Consider the following 22,559-nt stretch of genomic DNA (forward strand, 5'->3'; position numbering starts at 1 on the left):
GACCTCTGTGCTTTTACATGCACAATACCAAAGTTGCGAAACAGACTTGAGTTTCTCTACCCCAAATCCCAGTACTTTATGTATATCAGTATTTCTTATAAAGTTGGCATCTACAATGAGGACAATTAGCTAATTACTGAGAAATCCTACTTACACCTTGCTCAAATCAATGCTTAACCATTCTCGGAACACTTCAAACCTTAGTCTAAAAGACTCCAAACATCCAGTTTTAATTTATGTTGTTTTATTCTGAATTGAAGTCTGCTGTTGGGTACTGTGAAATTTGGCAAAGGCAGCATTACACAGTGCAGCTTGGCTTTCATTGCTTTCCAGTCTGAGTTGACTTACTGGACCTGATTCATACAGTAGAAATAATTCATACTGCAATGCTTAATGTTGCCATATAAGGTAATGGTGAGTTTGTCAAATTGCAGACAGTAACCTCAATTTCCATTTTGCAATCAGACATGAATCTTGATTTTTCTGAGAACACTTCATATGAGGATGATTAAAGTCTTCAAATGCCAGACTCATTGCTCCATGAGAAACGTTCTTTCGAAATGCCAATAATTCCTTCATATCTTTCCCCAGGCTCACCACCTGAAAAGATGTGTGACATTTTATAAGATCTGTTTATCAGAGGTGCCCTGGTTTAATAGTTTCAGGCTAAATGTGAAAATACCCAAAATTGTGTACACTACTTTGTAAAGGCACTGCAATTTCAACCATTGCACAGTTCTACCATTTGATGTACTTACCCCTCATCAGACTACAAACTAATAATCATTTTAACTTTAACCAGGCTACATGAAGACTCAATTCGGAACTGTGTTGACATTGGCTCGGTGGTGAAATACTTGCTTCTCGCCAAAGCACACTGCAGAAACTTGTGCTTATAATAATTACTTGAGTGAAATACTAAGAAAATGCTGCATTATCTAAAGTCTTTGAGGTTAGACATTGAACTGAGGTCCTTTCTGTCCTTTTGTTAGTTTGTAAAGTTCTCATGGTTTTTTTTAAAGTAGGTGAATTCTTCTAGTGTGACAGGAAAAGTTGATGGGTGTTGGGGTGCATGGGTTGGCACCAAAGTTCTAATACAGACTATTAGGGACCAAGGGGAGCAGTTGGTGGGTGTTGTGAGTAGGCATGAATGGACATAGGACTGGATGGGTGTTGAGAGGCAGGTGTGGGGGAAGAGGTAAGGCTGTGACGCCTGATGTTTAAGGAAGTAACTGGGGGAAAGAGACAAATAATCTGGACTGGCCTTTTATCCAGGCCACCTTCGTAAACGTCAACCTCAGTGTCTACCTCCCTCCAGTGTCTGTACCACACAACCAGAGTGAAACCGCCCTAATACATGGCCAGCTAGGAAATGTCCCAATTCTGTGCATTCACCGCATTAGCAAAAATGTAGACTATAACATCTGGTCACTGTTGCCTGTGGGAATTTGTTACTTGTAAACTGGCTGGCTCGTATCTCATACGTTGTAACAATGATACCCCATTTCAAAAAGCCACGAACGGTCCTATGTAAATACAAATTATTTTTAAGACAAATGTAAATAGTTGAAAATTAACTAGTTACTGATCAGATTGTCTTTGGATACAATGGATGCTGTTGTTGTCATGAAATTTGAGAAAGACTTGGACAGATTTTTATTCTGAATATTAAAGGGTTAAGGGATTGAGTCATTTAGCCATTTGAGCCTGTTCCGCAATTAAGTTAGATCATAATTCATAAAAGCATATGAATTTGGAGCTGAAGTAGGTCATTCAGTCCCTTGATCGTGCTCCACCAATCAACGTGATCACGACTGAACTGATTAGTCTGCATTCCTGTGAAGAGAAATCAGAATTAATGTTTCGAGTACAGAGTTAAGGAAGGGTCACCGGACCTGAAATATTAACTCTGATTTCTCTTTACAGATGCTGCCAGTCCTGCTGAGCTTTTCTGTTTTTGTTTCTGTATTTAAAGTATCTGCAGTTCTGTCAGTTTTATTTCAGTCCATATTCCTGTCTGTCCCCCACCTCTCGCGCTCTCTATCTGTCTGTCTGTCTCTTTTCCCCCACTACCACCACCCCCACACACCATCACCCTACTCCATGATCTCTCCACTTGCTTTCAAGAATCTATTTATCTCTACCTTAAAAGTATTCAAAGACTCTGCTTCTATCGCCTTTTGAGGAAGAGAGTTTCAAAGACTAAGGCCCATCCGTGAGGAAAGGGGTCTCCTCATCCCTGCATTAAATGGGTAACCATCCTTTTGAAACAGTGACCCTCTAGTTCTGCTTTTGGCAGGGGGCTAGAAATTTAGCTTTCTGGACTCTTCCTCTTCGCTACACAGAACCGTGTTGATCCCTCTGACTATACCTATTACCACAGCATTACTTTTTACTGTCCCCCTTACCCCAATTAAATGTATTCTTGTACGACAGTACCAGGGTCAATTAGTCGATGTACTTGCAGTCCTCACTCTTATCCAAAAATCAGAAAACGTATGTGCAGAGGAGGTTCTGAATGGTCTGACAGTAGATAACTCTCCAGGGCCAGATAAAATGTATTCAGGGAGGCAAGGGAGAAAATATCAGGGACGCTGACAATTTTCAATTCCATTTTGGCCACAGGAGACTTGCCAGATGCTGGAGGAATAGCCAGTGGGCTACAGTTGTTCAAGAAAGGGCAAGGGATAAACTAGCAAGGTATGAGCCAGTCAGCCTGACTTTAGTGGTGGGAAACTATCGGAAGCAAGTTTGAGGTACAGAATTAATCAGCATTTGGTGTTTAATATTTTCTGCCTTAATCTTGTGAAGATTATTTGGCAAGTTGCTGATTTTGCATCATTGATGCTAAACCTCATAAAGAGAATTGAATTTATACAGCGAGAGAGAGAGAGATTGGAAGAACTGTGAATTTCACACAGTTCATGAAAGGTCTCAGTTTGCACATACACAGCTGTGCCAAGTTTGTATGTTGTGCCCTAGATTTCATTGAACAAAATACCTAATCTTGAATATTTCACAATCTGCACAGTAGAGTTATAGAGATGTACAGCATGGAAACAGACCTTTCGGTCCAACCCGTCCATGCCGACCAGTATCCCAACCCAATCTAGTCCCACCTGTCAGCACCCAACCCATATCCCTCCAAACCCTTCCTATTCATAGGAGAAAGTGAGGTCTGCAGATGCTGGAGATCAGAGCTGGAAATGTGTTGCTGGAAAAGCGCAGCAGGTCAGGCAGCATCCAGGGAACAGGAGAATCGACGTTTCGGGCATAAGCCCTTCTTCAGGAAGAAGAAGGGCTTATGCCCGAAACGTCGATTCTCCTGTTCCCTGGATGCTGCCTGACCTGCTGCGCTTTTCCAGCAACACATTTCCAGCTTCCTATTCATATACCCATCTAAATGCCTCTTAAATGTTGCAATTGTATCAGCCTCTATCCTCTGGGAGCTCATTCCATATTTGTACCACCCTCTGCGTGAAAAGGTTGCCCCTTAGGCCTCTTTTACATCTTCCCCTCTCACCCTAAACCTATGCCCTGTAGTTCTGGACTCCCCGACCCCAGAGAAAAGACTTTGTCTATTTATCCTATCCATGCCCCTCATAATTTTGCAAACCTCTATAAGGTCACCCCTCAGCCTCCGACGCTCCAGGGAAAACAGCCCCAGCCTGTTCAGCCTCTTCCTGTAGCTCAGATCCCTCCAACCTTGGCAACATCCTTGTAAATCTTTTCTGAACCCTTTCAAGTTTCACAACATCTTTCCGATAGGAAGGAGACCAGAATTGCACGCAATATTCTAACAGTGGCCTAATGTCCTGTACAGCCGCAACATGACCTCCTAACTCCTGTACTCAATACTGTGACCAATAAAGGAAAGCATACCAATCGCCGCCTTCACTATCCTTTCTACCTGCGACTCCACTTTCAAGGAGCTATGAACTTGCACTCCAAGGTCTCTTTGTTCAGCAACACACCCTAGGACCTTACCATTAAGTGTATAAGTCCTGCTAAGATTTGCTTTCCCAAAATGCAGCACCTCGCATTTATCTGAATTAAACTCCATATGCCATTTCTCAGCCCATTGGCCCATCTAGTCCAGATCCTGTTGTAATCTGAGGCAACCCTCTTCGCTGTCCACTGCACCTCCAATTTTGGTGTCATCTGCAAACTTACTAACTGTATCTCTTCTGCTCGCATCCAAATCATTTATGTAAATGACAAAAAGTAGAGGACCCAGCACCGATCCTTGTGGCACTCCACTGGTCGCAGGTCTCCAGTCTGAAAAACAACCTTCCACCACCACCCTCTGTCTTCTACCTTTGAGCCAGTTCTGTATCCGAATGGCTAGTTCTCCCTGTATTCCATGAGATCTAACCTTGCTAATCAGTCTCCCATGGGGAACCTTGTCGAACGCCTTACTGAAGTCCATATAGATCACATCTACTGCTCTGCCCTCATCAATCATCTTTGTTACTTCTTCAAAAACCTCTATCAAGTTTGTGAGACATGATTTCCCACACACAAAGCCATGTTAACTATCCCGAATCAGTCCTTGCCTTTCCAAATACATGTACATCCTGTCCCTCAGGATTCCCTCCAACAACTTGCCCACCACCGAGGTCAGGCTCACCGGTCTATAGTTCCCTGGCTTGTCTTTACCGCTTTTCTTAAACACTGGCACCACATTTGCCAACCTCTAGTCTTCCGGCACCTCACCTGTGACTATCGATGATACAAATATCTCAGCAAGAGGCCCAGCAATCACTTCTCTAGCTTCCCACAGAGTTCTCAGATGCACCTGATCAGGTCCTGGGGATTTATCCACCTTTTAATCGTTTCAAGACATCCAGCACTTCCTCCTCTGTAATCTGGACATTTTGCAAGATGTCATCATCTATTTCCCTACAGTCTGTATCTTCCATATCCTTTTCCACAGTAAATACTGATGCAAAATACTCATTTCGCATCTCCCCCACTTTCTGTGGCTCCACACAAAGGCCGCCTTGCTGATCTTTGAGGGCCCCTATTCTCTCCCTAGTTACAATTTTGTCCTTAATATATTTGTAAAACCCTTTGGATTCTCCTTAATTCTATTTGCCAAAGCTATCTCATGTCCCCGTTTTGCCCTCCTGATTTCCCTCTTAAGTATACTCCTACTTTCTTTATACTCTAAGGATTCACTCAATCTATCCTGTCTATACCTGACATATGCTTCCTTCTTTTTCTTAACCAAACCCTCAATTTCTTTAGTCATCCAGCATTCCCTATACCTACCAGCCTTCCCTTTCACCCTGACAGGAATATACTTTCTCTGGATTCTCGTTATCTCATTTCTGAAGGCTTCCCATTTTCTAGCCGTCCCTTTTACCTGCGAACATTTGCCTCCAATCAGCTTTCAAACGTTCTTGCCTAATACCATCAAAATTGGCCTTTCTCCAATTTAGAACTTTAACTTTTAGATCTGGTCTATCCTTTTCCATCACTATTTTAAAAACTTGTAATTTTAAAATCATTAATTAAAATTCTTAATTCTTTGCACTAATCCATGCCAGAAAATAAACTCCTGTAAGATTTTATTTGTGTGATTTATTTCAAGTGAATTTAATTTGGCAGCACCAATCTATCTCCTTTTTTTAACATCAAAGCCAGATTTAACCCCACATTTCTCGTGAAAAATGCATCGGCTAACTTTGGTGTTCTAAAATGAAGCTGTTGTCTTTCATTTGTTCATCCTTCTGTGTTCAAATTAATATTTATTTTACTGTTATGCAAAGAATACAGCATTGAACTAGGCTTGTATAGAAGCATTATTATGTCTGAGATATGACTGTTATTATAATTTATAATTCCCGAAAGCTTTACTTACCACTACTTTTGCATGTATGGATCCATGTTGGAGTGCATATTTTATGCCAAGGATCATAATGACATGCTAGGTTAACCACAGTAAGCTTTGGGAATATATGAGAGCATTTCTCCATGCTTTTGTATTATTCACTTTGCTGATGCAGTTGATCCTGATTTGGCCACGCTAAATTGCCCGTACTGTTAGGTGAAGGGGTAAATGTAGGTGAATGGGTCTGGGTGGGTTACGCTTCAGCGGGTAGGTGTAGACTTGGGCCGAAGGGCCTGTTTCCACACTGTAATTAATCTAATCTAATCTATATCTTAATATTTCTCTTTTTCTTAAACTATCAAGATACTACAATATTGTGGCAACATATGAAAGCTTTTCACTGTATTTCTCACTGTAAAATACACTTGACCTGAGTTTGATTCCAGTCTCGAGCAAAAGTGTGGAGTTTGCACATTCTCCCAGTGTCTCTGTGGGTTTCCTCTAGGTGCTCCAGTTTCCTCCCACAGTCCAAAGATGTGCAGGTTAGGTGAATTGACCATACTAAATTGCCCACAGTATTCAGGGATGTGTAGGCTAGGTACATTAGACAGGGGAAATGTAGAGTACTGGGGTAGGGGAATAGCCTTGGGTGGGATACTCTTCGGAGTGTCATTGTGGACTTGTTGAGCCGAAAGGCCTGTTTCCACTCTGTCGGGATTCTTCTAAAAGTCCATAGATACTTAACAAATAGGACTAACAGCTAAAGAGCTAAAAGAACCCAAAGCATATGGATCACATTAGAAGACTAATTCAGCAGCAGATGAAACTCTAGGTTCAGTGACAGGAATGCATGCAACTGAGGCAGAAGCCTCCAGAATTCACAAACCAAGCAGATGCAGAGAAATGGGATTTGTATGAATTTTCAGATGAGGAGCTGGTAAACAGAATTGCTGAGTTGGCAATTGCATCCACCCCTCTGGATGCTTTCCAGAAAGATTTGCAAGTCAAACTAAAGACTTATACGGAAGACCTCCTGCACAATGGGCGCACATACAAAGACTGCCTCACAAGTCGATGAAGTCAACGGGTCCCAAATACAGTTGATGCACTTGAACATCCAAACTCAGCAGTACATGTGGAACAAAAACCAAGTGCTGGAGAAACTCAGCATGTCTGGCAGCATCTGTAGTGTTTCTCCAACACTTGTGTTTTTGATTCAGACCTCCATCATCTGAGCTCTTTGTTTTTATTTTAGTACCTGTGAAACATGCAGCATACTGCATGCTTCAAGGAAGTGCCCAGCTTTCAATTGTGCAAGACATCTGGCAGAAAAAGTCCCTGGCACATATCACACTAAAACAAAGGCTGATGAAGCTGGAGACCTGTGCACTGATTCAGAAAGACCATGCAAAATGAGTATCTTTTAGCTGCAATAAAAAACAAATTTTTGCTTTCCCATCAGAGGCACATACACAAAATGATGGACAAACCAGAAGCTGATGATATAGATAATGAGTAAAAGTGATAAACACGTGTTTCACATCGTCAATCTACATCAAAATCCTGGAAATCCCTCCCAAATGGCATTGTGGATGCACCAATGGAATGAAACAGTTCAAAAAGACAAGTCACCATCACCTCCTCAAGGGCAACAAGGGATGGTCAATAAATGTTGGCCAGCCAACAATCTCTATATTCTGTAAATGATCACTTAAAAGTTAATCAGAGACAACAAAAACTGAAGCATACCATTCAAGAAACATGTGCAGAACGGGAAAAAAAAAGAACAAAAGACTTCACTTGCTTCTGTCATAAAGTGAAAAAGACGAAAAGGCTGATCAACTATCTCTGGTAAATCTGAAGGTAAGGATACCACCTCTGAGATGATACAGTATTTAGTGTATATCTCCGCTCAAGTCATAAAATCTGAATTAAATGCTGGAAGAGAAAGAAGAAAAGTAAGATGAACTACAAGGTCGAGATGTACTTCCCTGGTGCTGTGAGGCAGCAGACCAAACCACTCAGCCACACCAATTGCTATGCAAAGCTTAATGATTTGCTTTTCTGAATTAGATCTACCCAAATCTGAAGGCTTTTTACACTGTTAGAGTATTTTAAATTCTGTTAGAAGGTGTGCACCTCCCAAGATAAACTACTGTATTTTGTGGAAATTCTGATATTTTTTGGCCTTCCTTTGCTTGCTGCTAATTCAGCATGCACTCTGATCTCTTGTCTTTCTAAAGTGAATTAAACTGGCTTCTTAATAGTAATTTCTCTGCTTAATGATCAAATTAGGTTTTCAAAACTCTCCACTCTAACAAAGACACTGAGTGTCATGTCATGCACATGTGCATAATTTAAGATGACCAACCATGTGTTTCATCTGTAAGTTAACTTGTTTGCTGACTATTTAAGCATGGAACTTCTCATTAGCATAGTATTTTCTGTTCGTGTTCACCAAGTCATGTTATAATCTCATAATCAATTGCTCATCAGTGGTTAACTATGTGGGTTAATTTAGCTGATGCTACAGCAAACCAACTGATTTGTGTGGTGTGTGCAATTTGCAGACCTCAAGCAGACTAACTGTCTGACAGCGCCACAACATTATATCCACGTGGTATATAGAGTGCTTTAAAAATGAGCTCTGTCAATAGCAAGGCACATATGCAATACTGACATTCACTTGATTTTCTACACCGTTTACTTTCGTAATGCTATGTTGTCAAATATCCTACATTTTCATTGCACTTATCTATTTTTTAATTTACTTCGCTTTTTTGAAGTCAACACCACCACCAAGCCACCCACCCTTTCCCTTAGTCCTTTTCACTAGATGGACAATGTTGATTTTGTTTATAATCACCTCTTTACTACACATACCTTGATAGGTTGTTTGATTTGTAACAAAGGAAGGAGATAAGCGTGTCATAATGTGCTTGGAATGAGTTATAACATTTCAAAGAAAGCTGCTGGTTCACTTTATAGATGAAAAATTAATTCACTATTAAATATATTTTTCATCAAAACTTTGATCTAAAGTTTAACCCCTGGAATATTGACAAGGTAGGCAGCATTTATGGGGAGAGGTACCAATCTTAATGTTTTCGGTTAACATTCTGATGATTGGCTCTGTGAGAGGAAATCATGTATTAATTATTCAAGGATTTTTTTTGGTAATTATCCCAAGTCCATTTATTAAAGGAAATTGAGTCGCAGAAGTTAATTGCTTTTGTCATGTTTGCTAGAGGTTTTAAATAGCTTTTGGTCTTTATTATTGCCAATAACTTTGTGACCGTGAAGGAAGAAGCTGGCTGATAAAAATAACATACTTCCAGTTGCCCATTTCTTTACGTAATGATCAAGTCAATGCTTTTACTTGAACTGTAAATGTTAATGATGAGATTTTATGTTCTTTGACATTTTTTCCATGATGTTGTAATCCCAAGATATTGGTCAGAATTTTCTGGGCCTGCTGGGATTGGATTCTAAGGGGGAAGTGGGTTGGAGGGCACAAAATGCAGGTATGGAATTTGTCAGATAGGAAACCTAAAGTTTTCATGCTATATCCAGATTATCACAATGACAGCCGACATGGTGGGAGGACATTGCCTATAGGTAGGGTAGGAAGGTAATTTGAGGGTCGAGAGTGTAGTGCTAGAAAAGCACGGCTGCTCTGGCAGCATCTGACGAGCAGGAGAATGGATGTTTCGAGCATAAGAAATGCAATCCTCACTTTCTCCTAGGAAGGTAATTAAGACCATTAGTTGGCTAATTGAGAACAATTTCACAGGGCTTTTAATTCTGCAAACAATACATAAGAGCCACTCAACTTCTTCAGTTTTACATTTTTAAATAACTGTCGTGTTTAATTTCATTGTTGACCACAAAAAGTACCACCACCCGAAAGCTTCTACTGACCTGTGATTTTTGCTAGGATTGTTACCGAACCTCTGCTGTCTAGAGTTCAGTCAGTGAGCCGAATACCAATTTGACGTAAAGGATACTTTGTATTTCTGCCACTTTTCGATCATTTGCTAAAAATTGGAAGTTGTGGTATCTTGGTCTTTTTAGTCTTCCTTGAGTGATTTTCATCTTCTGTCGCAACACTAGACATTTTTTGTTCCATAGAGCAACAAATAGGATAAACAATCATTCATCAAGGACTCTGGAATTTCTTCAAAATTTAACCACTGCAAGACACATGACATCAATTAAACAACCCCAGCCTCTGGTTAAAATTCAACACTTGGAGGATTCTGGGGATTCCTTTAATTGCTATACTTGATTTTCTTTTGTGCACTAATCATTCTCCCTTTTTAAAATTTATACTTGTGTTTTTGTGTATGTTTAATATCACACGTTAATATTTTTCACTGATTTAATGAGTAGAAAATTACTCTCACTTCCTTTTCAAGAAGTTTTAGTTGTGACCAACCAAAGGGGTTTTTTTTTAAAAAAAAGTTAACCAATTCACCACTCCTCACCTGGTCAAAACATTGTGCTTATACAATGTATCATTCTTGAACTTCTTTTAGATCTGAGTGGCTTGCTTTCCCAATTACAATCGGTGGAACTCCATTAGCTTCTGTCATTTCCAATGAAATACAAGAATTCTACAAAGAACAGCTTTCTTTTCTACTATTTTCAAATGTGTAGCATTATAAGATTGGATTACTAAGCTGATTTTGGTCTGGGGAAGCAGGAAAACATTGCTTTATTTTTCACAGTCACGTCTTCGCATATACCTCCAAATTTAGTGGGAAAGGAAGGATGCACACTACAGACCTCAAAGAAAGCTGTCGACACAGCCAAGTCTAATAACGTTTGTGCAGCAGTTATGTTAGCAAGTTGGTAGTAGCTAATCACATTTAAGCATTCAGATGCAAGATATTAGGAAGCTAAGCATTTAATGTCCTTCAAAAAGGACTTTTGTGGGATAGTGGTCATCTTCTGGTATGATGGCAGTGAAGTAAGGCTTCTGAGCCAGGGCGCATCTGCTATTCTTTTTTCCTCTTTTCTCTTTTATTTTACTTACCTCTTAAATGAACTCTGTTGCGGAGGGAGCATTCTTCATCGGCAGTAAGTGGGCATAGTAGCACAGATGGTGATGGCAGCATCGGAGGCAAGTTTGGATTCTTGGCGGCTTCTGACAAGGTGGTCCTTATGCTGACCCTTGGCTGCTGCGCTGCAGGCGACTTTGGGTTCCTGGCAGCATCCGCGTCCAGCGTAGATTCATGGAGGCAGCAGCCGAAGCGAGTTTGTCAGGGTGTCAGAGATTGGGAATCTTCCTTCTAGCAGGAATTCATACCTGGCCACCAGGCCCATAACCCATGATGCAGCACTTAAGAAGGATTATAAAGTTGAACACTTTCTTCATTTCTTATTTTCTGCCTTGATGTTTCTATTTTTTTAGTTTATTTGTGATGACGCTGCCCCTTTAACAACGTTATGTTGTCTTTGTTTCTTTTTTCAAGGGGCCGTCAAGGCAGAGATTCCAATATGTCTGGAAATAGCTACTTGAAAACAATGGCTGGGGAATGGCCAGTCCTCCTTGTTCAGATTTTCTTTTCTAGTTTGGTCTATTTTAGCAAGCAGTCAAAACCGCTGGGGACCAGGAGAAGCAGATACAGTGAAAAGAGTTTCCATGCTTCAACAGGGATCTTGCCTGAGCTTTCTCTCTGAAATCTTTCTTGCCTGTAAGAACCTGTGTTTGAATTTACCATTTGTCAAGAGGTGTGTTTATGGGAGGTTGCAGGAATTGGAACAGCTTCATTAAGTTACGATTTCGAGTCATAGAGATGTACAGCACTGGAACAGACCCTTCGGTCCAACTCGTCCGTGCTGACCAGAAGTCCCAACCCAATCTCGTCCCACCTGCCAGCACCAGGCCCATATCCCTCCAAACCGTTCCTATTCATATACCCATCCAGATGCCTTTTAAATATTGCAATTGTCCTAGCCTCAATCACTTCCTCTGTGATTGAGTTTTTAAGTAAGTTATTTTAACTTCTGTTTTCTTTTGTTTGTGTTTCATCCGTAGTGATAAATTAATTCTGTTTTGTTTAAAGCTGAGTGATTTGACCAGCTGCATCACTCTTGGAATTTCCACTTACATGTACCTAAAAATATAAAAGTCTAGGGTCTGTGGTACCTTCTTAAAATGGTTTGGGGGGGTCTTGCCTGGTTCATAACATATTTTTCTGTATTTTAAGATGGTGCTGGAGAGTGGCAACACGATACAGCACTTTTCACTGTATTTTTTAACAAAATACATGTGACAATAAATTAATCAAATAAATAAATCCCCCCCCAGGGCCAAAAGATTTGGGTTCAAGCCCCCCTTGCTCCAGAGATGCATAAAACCCCTCAACTGGTTGATTAGAAAAATAATTTACTGTCCTTCCACTGGGGTTCTTGAGGTGCGATAGTGGTGTCCCTACCTCTGAGCCAGGAAACTCCGGTTCAAATTCTACCTGCTTTAGGCGTACATAATAACATGTCTGAACAATAAAAATTATTTAAATCAAAATGTCTCTCTATCATTGTGGACATATTGGGCTGAAACCATTAGTTTGTATGCCACATGACCAATGTAATAATATTTTGCTTTTAGATTTTTGATATTAAAGCAATCGATTATATTATAAATGAATCTGCATTTTCTATTATGGTGAAATTTGACATTCCTCAAATAAAGTAGTAGTTTATAAGTTAGTCCATTAACTTACTTACTGACCATCCACCCGAGCTACAAGGCTTCTCAAAAATTGCTAGTAGTAGTAGATTTTTGAGGTATTTAGCATGGATCGAGTTGGGCCAGCAGTTAAAAACCTAGTTAAACCGCATTCCACAGCTTTTTCAAAGATTTTTACAGAAACCATAACATTTAGAGTGGGAGCTCATATTAATTCTTTTGATTTCTATTGATTGTCGTCAGGGGGTGCTCCAGCAATCTCTGGAGAAGCATAGCATCACTGATGGCAATATGTGTATTTGTCAAAATTCTGCATGCGTATGGAGTCCAGACACTGCTGACTGTGATTGCTAATTTTGCTGTCATTGCCACAATAAAATCTGAGTAATTGTTGCAACTAACAACCATAACTTTGTCTGACAGCCTGTAAATCAGACATCTACCTAAAAATTGTTTGCTGACTGCATAAAAGTTTCCAATGAAGCTACTTGTTTACTTCCAGATATTATTAGAGTTTAATCTGTACTTGCTTTTACTTACCGTTGGTAAATTGTTTCATTTCTTCTCATTTCTTACATAATAAAATTATATAAATCAATTGTTCTGTCATTACTATTTTCATTTCGTTAGTTGTATAAAAAGGATTGGTAAGGTAATGTTGATCATACTCTGTCCTATCTAGTTATAAAAGTTGTTTTAAGAACATAACAACAATTTTTATTTGCTATTAAACATGTCCATGTTATGTCCAGTTATGCAGCAAATAGGATAACCAGTTTGTTGAAATGCATCCCACCACAGGTTGAGAATTTTCCTCAGTGATAAAACTTCTTGCTTTGTTGATTTGAGGTGGCCCATAAGATTTTTTTTTAAATGTTCAAGAGAATTTCTGAATACTTGTATTTGTGCTCACAATTTTGAATGTTCATTTAAAACATGTTTAATTTACTAAAATTCATTGACTCTTGATTGCAGAATGGTTGAGGCCCCTAAAAGTGAGATCACCCCACCTCCACTGAGTTTAAAGTAGTTGAGAGACAATGTTTTAAAATCAATTCTGCACCCACTTTTGGAATAATAATATTATTCTACTACTTTTTCTTTGTTAATTGTGCTAGCTTGGTTAACTGCATCAATGAGCTCACTTATTGCTACATTATGTCATGACAGGGCCTGGAGATCATCAGTAGCATCAGTTTGCGAGCTGCTGTGATCCATTTTTTTCTGTACTGCTGCTTTCAGTTCAGTGGCAATTCAAAGACAAAAAAAAATTCTGCTTCACACCCTAAACAATGAAAAGCAGACATCTGTGTGCTGTTTTGAGTGAGAACAGAAAGTAGTTGTAGCAGCTTGGAAAATGCTGATCGCTGAGCATGAATATTGTTCGCTACATACCAGTGGATTATGGACAGTAAAAGCATTGTAAAACGCGACACCGAAATGAAGCAATACCATCATTTTGTTTTATATTAACTGAAAAGTGCTGGTACCACCAGCAGTTGTCTGCTTTACTGTTTTGAACTGTGCACCTTTGTGAACATCTGCCCAGCATTGTTATTGATGCTTTTGTGTTCACTCGCTGAAACATGACTGGAGACAGTCACCTTGACTGACTTCATGCAAATACATAAATTTAGGAGTTGATGAGCAATTTAACCAAAGCTGGATTTAAATAAAGCAAGCTTCTCCGGTATTGTCCTTGATGTGAAATGGTTCTCTTTAAATCTTTCACAGCTCTTAAGTGATATGTAACAGGAGTGACATGCTATATCAGTAATTACACCAGCCATCGATGAAACAGAGACTCAGTTCATTGTAATTACTGTACCATAATGTCAGACCTTAACACTGACCTTCATAGCACATTAATAGAGATCCCAATAGTATGTTAGTCCAGCTAACATTACTCCTGTACAAGTCAAATCCCAGACTGAAATCTGGCTTTCTCTTTCTTAACTTAAGGAGGTCATCTTTCACTGAAACGCAAGTACGCAATGCTGCAGATTAAAAGCAAGTTAGAAGTTGATTACATAAAAGAAATGAAGATAAAATAGAATAAACCAACATATTTACATATGACACAATTTGAAAGATTTCAAAACAACAGTCCCATCTATCCCAACAACAACATTTTAGAGTACTTGAAGCATTTGTTTCTCGAGCAGATGTATAGGTTTAACATAATTTATTTCAGTTCCTGGTTTTCGGAGTTTGGAAGCCTCTGCCTTAATTGGTCACAAAATTGAGCTTAGGCTTTCTCCGCTTCAAATAACTCCTTCAGGATTTCAACCAAACTTCTGGGCTGGAACTTTTAAATTAATACCATTACACTGACACAACCTATTTCCGAACTTTTCAGAACTAACTCCTTTTCTCCAGGGGAAGTTTTTTTTACAATAAACTTCAACTCGGATATCTACCTTTCCAAGCTATTGGTTTTTCCCTTGGACATAAAAGAAACCGTTCCTGATCCTTCTATATTGAAAGCAAGCTAATATTCAATATTTACTCTATCTGTTTGCACTGAATGTTTAACAAATTCCCATTATCTCACACTAACTCTCTCAAATACTGGTTTTAACAAAACATGGTTCCAGAAATGCTGACAAGTTAATCATTAAACCTGTCATACACCCCATCTAAAACACACAGGCTATTAGGTCAAAATCTGACATACATTCCTATATAAATCACATGCAAGCAACACTTGCAAATGTAAAATTTATTGATGATTTGCCATCTTTGATTAAAAACAATAAATTGAAACAAATTGAAAATGTAATTAACCTTTTGAAGTCTTTTTGACACCATTACTTGTTTAGGTTCTCAATCTATTTAAATTGTAATTTGTACTTAATAAGTACTGTTTCTTTGTTTACTAGTAAGTAACTATCTTTTTTTAAACCTTACAGTAATTAGATCATAATTAATGATAACTGGCATGGAAGCATGTATTATGATAATTAAATCATTCAGAATGGTAAACCTAAACCTCTGTATTCCGTATTGTTCAGTATATGATATATGAAACACTTCAACAAAATTGCTGATTTATATTTCTCAGGATTCATTACCTTATCAACGTTTCACACAAACAAGATAAATACCTATGTTAAAATAACAATGGAAGGAATTGAATGCCTATTGAATTAGGTAGTCACATATTAACATCCGATGAATTTAGTGGCTTACATTTTCAATCTAATTTGCAGCCTTTTGGCACTTTTTGAAAATTATACACTGAAAATAATTCTTTGTTTTTAATCACCAGTTGCTTGAAATTAATTGGACAGGACTGACCAATCTTCTGGATGTCCCTGGTCTGAAGTAAGTATAATGAATGAATGAACAAGCAGGGTCTTGAGAATGAAGGTTACTTTCAAGAGGCATGGATGTTTGTGAATGGAAACATGCATCTAAACTGAAACACTTTTTGTTTAGTCTATTTTTAAAGTGTGATATGTTTGTAACTGGCTTCCTAAATTCCTTGTTGAGAGGAAAGGTTCCAACCATTGCACCATTGAGTAATCTTGAGTTAGAATCGTTACATTTACAGTATTGAAATTAGATATTTAACCCATTCCATCACGAACCAACTTGTCTAATCCCACTCACTTCTCATGTTACATACAATGAAGGAATTAGAAGCGGGAATAGGCAATTCAACCCTTCAAGCCCGCTCCTCCATTTAACAGGCTCGAAGGGCAGAATGGACTACTCCTGCACCTATTGTCTATTATTGTCTATAACACCATCACGGCTGATCCTATCCTGGTCTCAATTCCACTTTCCTGCCTGCTCCACACAGCCCTTTATCCCATTTTTGATCAGAAAAATATCTATTGAATCTGTTGATTGATTCTGCTTCACTGCACTCTGAAGTAGTTTCTCCTTGCCTCAGTTTTAAACCTTCCTCCTCACATTCTGTATCTCTGACCTCTTGTTTGAGACTGTCCTACAAGGGGGACCTCTGTTCCATCTTATCGATCCCCTTTTAGCATTTTATATGCTTCAATCAGATACCCCCTCATTCTGCCGAAACTCCAGGGAATACAAGCCGAAGCTATTCAAGCGCTCCTCGTACGGTAGACCTTTCCTCCCTGGAAACAACTGGGTGAACCTCCACTCCCACCATATCCTTCCTCACGTAAGGAGACCAAAGCTGGACACAGTATTCCAAATGTGGTCTCACCACCACTCTATATAATTGTAACAACACTGCTTTACTCTTATAATCTGGTCCTTTTTCAGTAAATGCCAAGATTCCATTTGTCTACTTTATCCATTTGTAAACTTTTTAACTCCTCACTACAGCCTGTTTTCCCCACCTATTTTAGTATCATTGCAAATGTTGAATTTTACACTCTTTCCCTGTTTGTAGATCATTTATATAGATTGTAAGCAGATGAGGTCTGAGAACTGAACCTTGCAGCATCCTACTAGTTACAGTTTGCCATCCAGAGAAGTAGCCAACTCCTTGCTTTCTGTCAGCCAACCAGTCCTCTGTCCAAGCCAAGCTCTAACCCAATCTCCTGGGATCAATGTTTATGTAACAAGTTGTCAAATGCCTTCTCAAAGTCTAGATATTCCGTATCCATCAGATCACTATGATCTACCTTGCTGGTTGCATCCTCAAAGTTTCTCAAGCACAACTTGCTCTTCGTGAAACTGAAACTGTGCTGTCTCTGATGAATTAAGCTTTGTATTTCCAAGTGTTCAGTTATCTCCTCCTTTATGGTTGATTTCAGCAACTTTGCCACTACATAGAACAAACTGTGTGTCTGTGGTTTCCTACCTTTTGGCTATATTTTTTTCGAAATAAGAGTGTCACATTAGCATTTTCCAATCCACAGGTACCTTTTCAGAATCCAGGGAATTTTAAAATATCATAACGAATCCATCCACTATCTCTGCTGCCAGTTCCTTTGATACCCCAGGGTGCAAGCTATCAGGCCCTGGGGACTTACCGGAGCCTTCCACATCCATCAAAGTTTTACCTGCACGTCCACCAATATCATTTATTGTATCCGTTGCTTCTGATGCGGTCTCCTCTACATTGGGGAGACTAGGCGCCTCCTAGCAGAGCGCTTTAGGGAACATCTCCGGGACACCCGCACCAATCAACCACTCCACCCTGTGGCCCAACATTTCAACTCCCCCTCCCACTCTGCCGAGGACATGGAGGTCCTGGGCCTCCTTCACCTCCACTCCCTCACCACCAGACGCCTGGAGGAAGAATGCCTCATCTTCTGCCTCGGAACACTTCAACCCCAGGGCATCAATGTGGACTTCAACAGTTTCCTCATTTCCCCTTCCCCACCTCACCCTCGTTCCAAACTTCCAGCTCAGCACTGTGCCCATGACTTGTCCTACCTGTGCCTATCTTCTTTTCCACCTATCCACTCCACCATCCTCCTTGACCTATCACCATCATCCCCTCCCCCACTCACCGATTTTACTATTGTACTCTATGCTACTTTCTCCCCGCAACCCCCCCCCCCTCATTTATCTCTCCACCCTTCAGGCTCTTTGCCTTTATTCCTGATGAAGGGCTTTTGCCAGAAACGTCGATTTTACAGCCCCTCGGATGCTGTCTGAACTGCTGTGCTGTTCCAGCACCACTAATCCAGAAAATGCCTTTTAATCCAGTCTGAGTCCAGAAGAACAGTTACACTCAAAACGTCGACTTCTCCCAAACCTGATGCTGCCTGACTTGGTGGGTTCTTCCATTCTCCTGCTTCTTTACCTTGGATTCCAACATCTACATTTTTTTTTGTCTTTAATCTCATCAATTTACTTAATACTTCTCCCTAGTTATAGTAATTTCACAAAGTTCCTCTGTAGTAACTGCAGTTTTTGGGAAAAAATTACTATCTTTCACTTTGAAACCAAAGACAAAATGTTGGTTTGGTGCATTTGCCATTTGAGTTTCTCATTATTACCTTGCCATTTTCATCCTCTAAGGGGCCAACATTCACTTTCACTATTCTTTCTTTTTAAATATTATTGAAGCATATTGTACCATGGATAACTGATTTCCTGGCTTACTCCATGTTAATGAGCAGCCTCCCTGTTTCACTCAGTTGATGGCTAATTTGTTTATTCCAGAATATGGGTGGCACAATTGTACAGTGGTTAATATTGCTGCCTCACAGTGCCAGGGAATGGGTACGATTCCAGCCTTGGACGACTGTTTGGGTGGAGTTTGCATGTTCTTGCTGTCTGTGTAGGATTACCCTGGGTGCTCTGGTTTCCTTCCACAATCCAAAAATGTGCAGGTTAGGTGGACTGGCCATGCTTTCAAAAATAAAATTGTCCAGTAGCATCCAGGGATGTGCCAATTGGGTGGGTTAGCCATGGCTGTTAGTTCTAGTTTGTACAACAAGATGGGATTAATTGTTTTCATGGTGAAGGTTCCTCTAGGTCACAAATACAATTGCATTTTATATTCGGTTTGATGGAGAGAAGAGGGGGTTCAGGACCAGTATTTTAAATTCAAAATAAAGCAATTATTTGGGCACAAAAACTGAGCGAGATAAAGTAAACTGGCAAATTAGGTTAAGGGATAGGTCAATAGAGTTCCAAAGCAGATGGGGATTATTTCATCATACACAGAATACATGCATTTCAATGGGAAAGAAAAATTCCAAAGGGAGGTCCCATTAAATGTAGTTAGTTAAAAAAGTTAAATATGATGTGAAACTTAACAAAAAAAGCATATAATTGTGCAGAAATTGGTGGCCTGTCAGAAAATTAGTAAAGGAAAGAAACACTAAAAGATTAATAAGGAGGGAGAAATTAGAATAATAAAAACAAGCATATTATCCTAATGGTCAGAGATCACGCAACTGTTGAGATACAGAGGAATCTGGATTTTCTAGTTCTAGAATCTCACGTTTAACATGCAGGTACTGCAATTAATTAGGAAAAATAATAGAATGCTATCGTTTATTGCAAGGGGAGTTTAATATAAAAGCAAGGAAGGATATAATGTGTTAGAAGCAGTTCTGTGATAATTTACAATGAATACATGGAATGGGCAAGTTGTCTTTTTGAGGAAAGTTTGGACAGAATAGGCTTGAAGTTTAGAAGACTAAGGGTTGACTTATTTGAAACATTGCTCCAGAAAGGATCTTTGCTCATTGGGAAAACAGAGGGATTTAAAACTTATCTGAAGAAGTCATACTGGCCTCAAAATGTTAACTCTGTTTCTGTCTCCATAGATGCTGCCTGCGTTTCTCCCTCATTCACTCTGTTTGTTTCAGATTTCTAGTATCCATGGTATTTTTCTTTTATTGAACTTGGCCATTACAGTGACCAGTATTTTGTAAGTAATGATGTGCATTGCAGCATTATTCCTAATGAAGAAAGTGCCATAATACATTCAAAACTGTAGATAAGTGTGCTGAGATTTAAATGTCCAGGTATCTTTTACTTTGTTTAACAGCAGGTCTTTTTATTTTTAATCTAACCACTGACTCTAGTCCATTGAACTGCTTTGAACTGTAAATGATACAGCATCTGGTTTGTCAGTTTCATTGGCTGGAATTGTTGTGATCTGTTCTGATAGCTGTTGCTATTAGGAATACTTAACTGAGTTCCAAAATCTGTGAATAGCCTGAACTCAGCCGGTAATCTATTGACAACTCTGCCAAGTGGGTGATTGATGTGACATAATCTGCCATTGGTTTCTTTTCATTCAGGCTATTAAGGGTTACAGGGAAAAGGCAGGAAAGTGGATGTGAAGCATGTCAGATCAGCCAGGATCCTACTCAGTGATGGAGCACATTCAAAGATCTGAATGGTCTACTCCTGTTCCTATTTCTTACAGTTGTCTTTTGAGTACACACTCTTTGGTTAAACAACTTAATGTTCATTTCAGGGATTAAACTTTTTTTTTCTGTAGGAGTGTCTTTTATTTTTGGAGTATCAAGTACAAGTTTATGGATTGGGAATTTATAGATTGTCATCAGTTTCACTTTGATTTTCCATAAATTTGCTGGGATACTGCATGGCTCTTAAGGATTGTGCATAATGGATACTGTGTGACGGAATGGGACTATTTGGTGCCGCCCTTTTGGCACTGATCATTTGGCCCTGCTGTTTTGGCTGAACTGTTTTGGCGCTCATTACTTTGGCGCTGAGCTGTTTTGGCGCCAATACATATAGATAACTGTTGTGTGAAACTTTTGGTTTGTCTCTCTTGCTTAGAATGTTTTCAACCATTTCTGGTATGGGCTCTACAAGAAAATAGAAAGAAAATTGTATTACAGCTTTCCAATGTGAAGACAGAAGGGCTTAAGTATCATCAAGGCAGTAGATGACTATTAACAATTGTTAAATGAGAAAATGATTACAAAACGAGATTTGAATCTACAGCGGGTCATTACAACTTTGACTATCAACTCTTGCTAGTTGAGAAAATTACGTCGGGTCGTTTGTCATCCTCTCCTCTTTAACCAAACAAGACTTTTATTCTGAATTGGCGCCAAAACAGCTCAGCGCCAAAGTAATGAGTACCAAACAGTTTAGAGCCAAAACGGCGGGGCCAAATGATCGGCGCCAAAAGGGCGGTGCCAAAACGTACCTGACCCACTATGTGAATGATTATGGGGGGCATGAGGTTATGGTGACATGGGGATCTGAGGATGCATGGAAAGGGGATGTGGGATAAGTAGAGGGTTGAGTGGTGAAGTTTAGGAAGCCTTCAAATGAAATTGAGAGTTCGGATGCTGATTTTTTTTTTGAGAACCAAACGAGCTAGCATTCCCCTTTTTCTTTTACTTTTGCAGAGAGCTCTGAATTCAGGGAGGGAAAGCCACTCATCTGTAGGTTGTGCATTTTGGAAGATTTGAAAGAGCCCGAGAGATGTTTTGTACACCCAGCGTGAGAACCTTGCCTGTTGTTCATGCTTTACTTGTGGTGCAGTTTGTTTTAGTATTTGTTAGTCCCTGAGGCCATCCCCATCCAAAGTGAGATCTCAGGTTGGTATATAAAGCCCCTGCCAACAAGTCATTATCTCAAGTAACCTTCAGATAGTGTTTTTTTTTATTTAGTGAATCATAAAGTTCATGACACAACCTTTGCTACACTAGTTACATGATCAGGAGTGGAAACAACTCTTTATGTTTAAGTTAGGCAGATGTATTAGTGTGTTGAAAGAGTTTCACACTAAAAGCTACAAGATTTGGAAAACTATTTTAGTGAAAATAAATTTGTATTATGGAGGAAGTGGAAATTTGTTTTTTGTGAATCATTGCAGGACAATTTAGATATTCCTTGTTGTGCTGGAGCTACAGGTGCTACTGCCAGTTAGAAATATTAGTCACAGCTCAGTTGCTGTCTCTGAACAACTGCATTATTCTCTGAAACAAGCACCAAGATTGTATAGAAATCTCAAGTCCTCTTCAAAGTCATGGGGCTGGATTCTATGTTCACCGGGCAATGGGTTTGATAAAATACACATAAGCACAGTTTAAAGGGGTGCATGTGTAATACTGTGAGAGAGAGAGAGAGAGAGAGAGAGAGAGAGAATAGAGGTTATGCAGCTTAAAACTACTAGAGGTCCTTGAGGTGCTCAAATATGAGACCATAGTTGTTTAATTGTTGACTGGTTTTACTCAACAGTGGCCAAGTTTCTAGATATCTTTGACTTCTCAGTGAATGGTTACATCTCTAATATGTTTTTTTCATTGAACACTGTCTAATAAAAGGATGTAAGAGAAACTTTTAGCCCTTGCTGTTGCCAATCCATGTTATTTCGGCTGTTCAGAAACAGTTGTTGAAATATAATTCAGTGTGTGTTCTTGAGTTTGGCTCCTTTGTCTTTCTAAACTGGCTAATTAGCCCGGTAGGTACGTTTTAAAAAATGTCCCAACATTTAAAATTAAAACGGCGATACAAATTTCTGCTTCTAACTCAGATGTCTGATTTTGATGTCTTCAGTTAAAAATGTTAGTGCTGATGGTTTTGTTTATTTCAAGAGTCTCATGATGCTTGCTTCAATCTGTGGTCAGGTGACTACTG

The 22,559-nt window shown here is 39.4% G+C and overlaps 1 protein-coding gene across 4 annotated transcripts in view; it reads left to right on the top strand.

The window, feature by feature from the left end:
- LOC122550103 (extended synaptotagmin-2-A) overlaps positions 1-22,559 on the top strand; it is a 225,403-nt gene that overhangs the window by 126,560 nt on the left and 76,284 nt on the right. For all 4 annotated transcript variants that reach the window (XM_043690689.2, XM_043690690.2, XM_043690691.2 and 1 more), the window contains exon 7: positions 15,805-15,860. In XM_043690689.2, coding sequence (XP_043546624.2) covers positions 15,805-15,860 — 56 coding nt within the window. The remainder of the gene's footprint in view (positions 1-15,804; positions 15,861-22,559) is intronic.

Source organism: Chiloscyllium plagiosum, unplaced genomic scaffold, assembly GCF_037043375.1.
Source record: "Chiloscyllium plagiosum isolate Xiang-an unplaced genomic scaffold, Cpla_swu_hap1 HiC_scaffold_5, whole genome shotgun sequence".
In the NCBI taxonomy this organism is placed as follows: Eukaryota; Metazoa; Chordata; class Chondrichthyes; order Orectolobiformes; family Hemiscylliidae; genus Chiloscyllium; species Chiloscyllium plagiosum.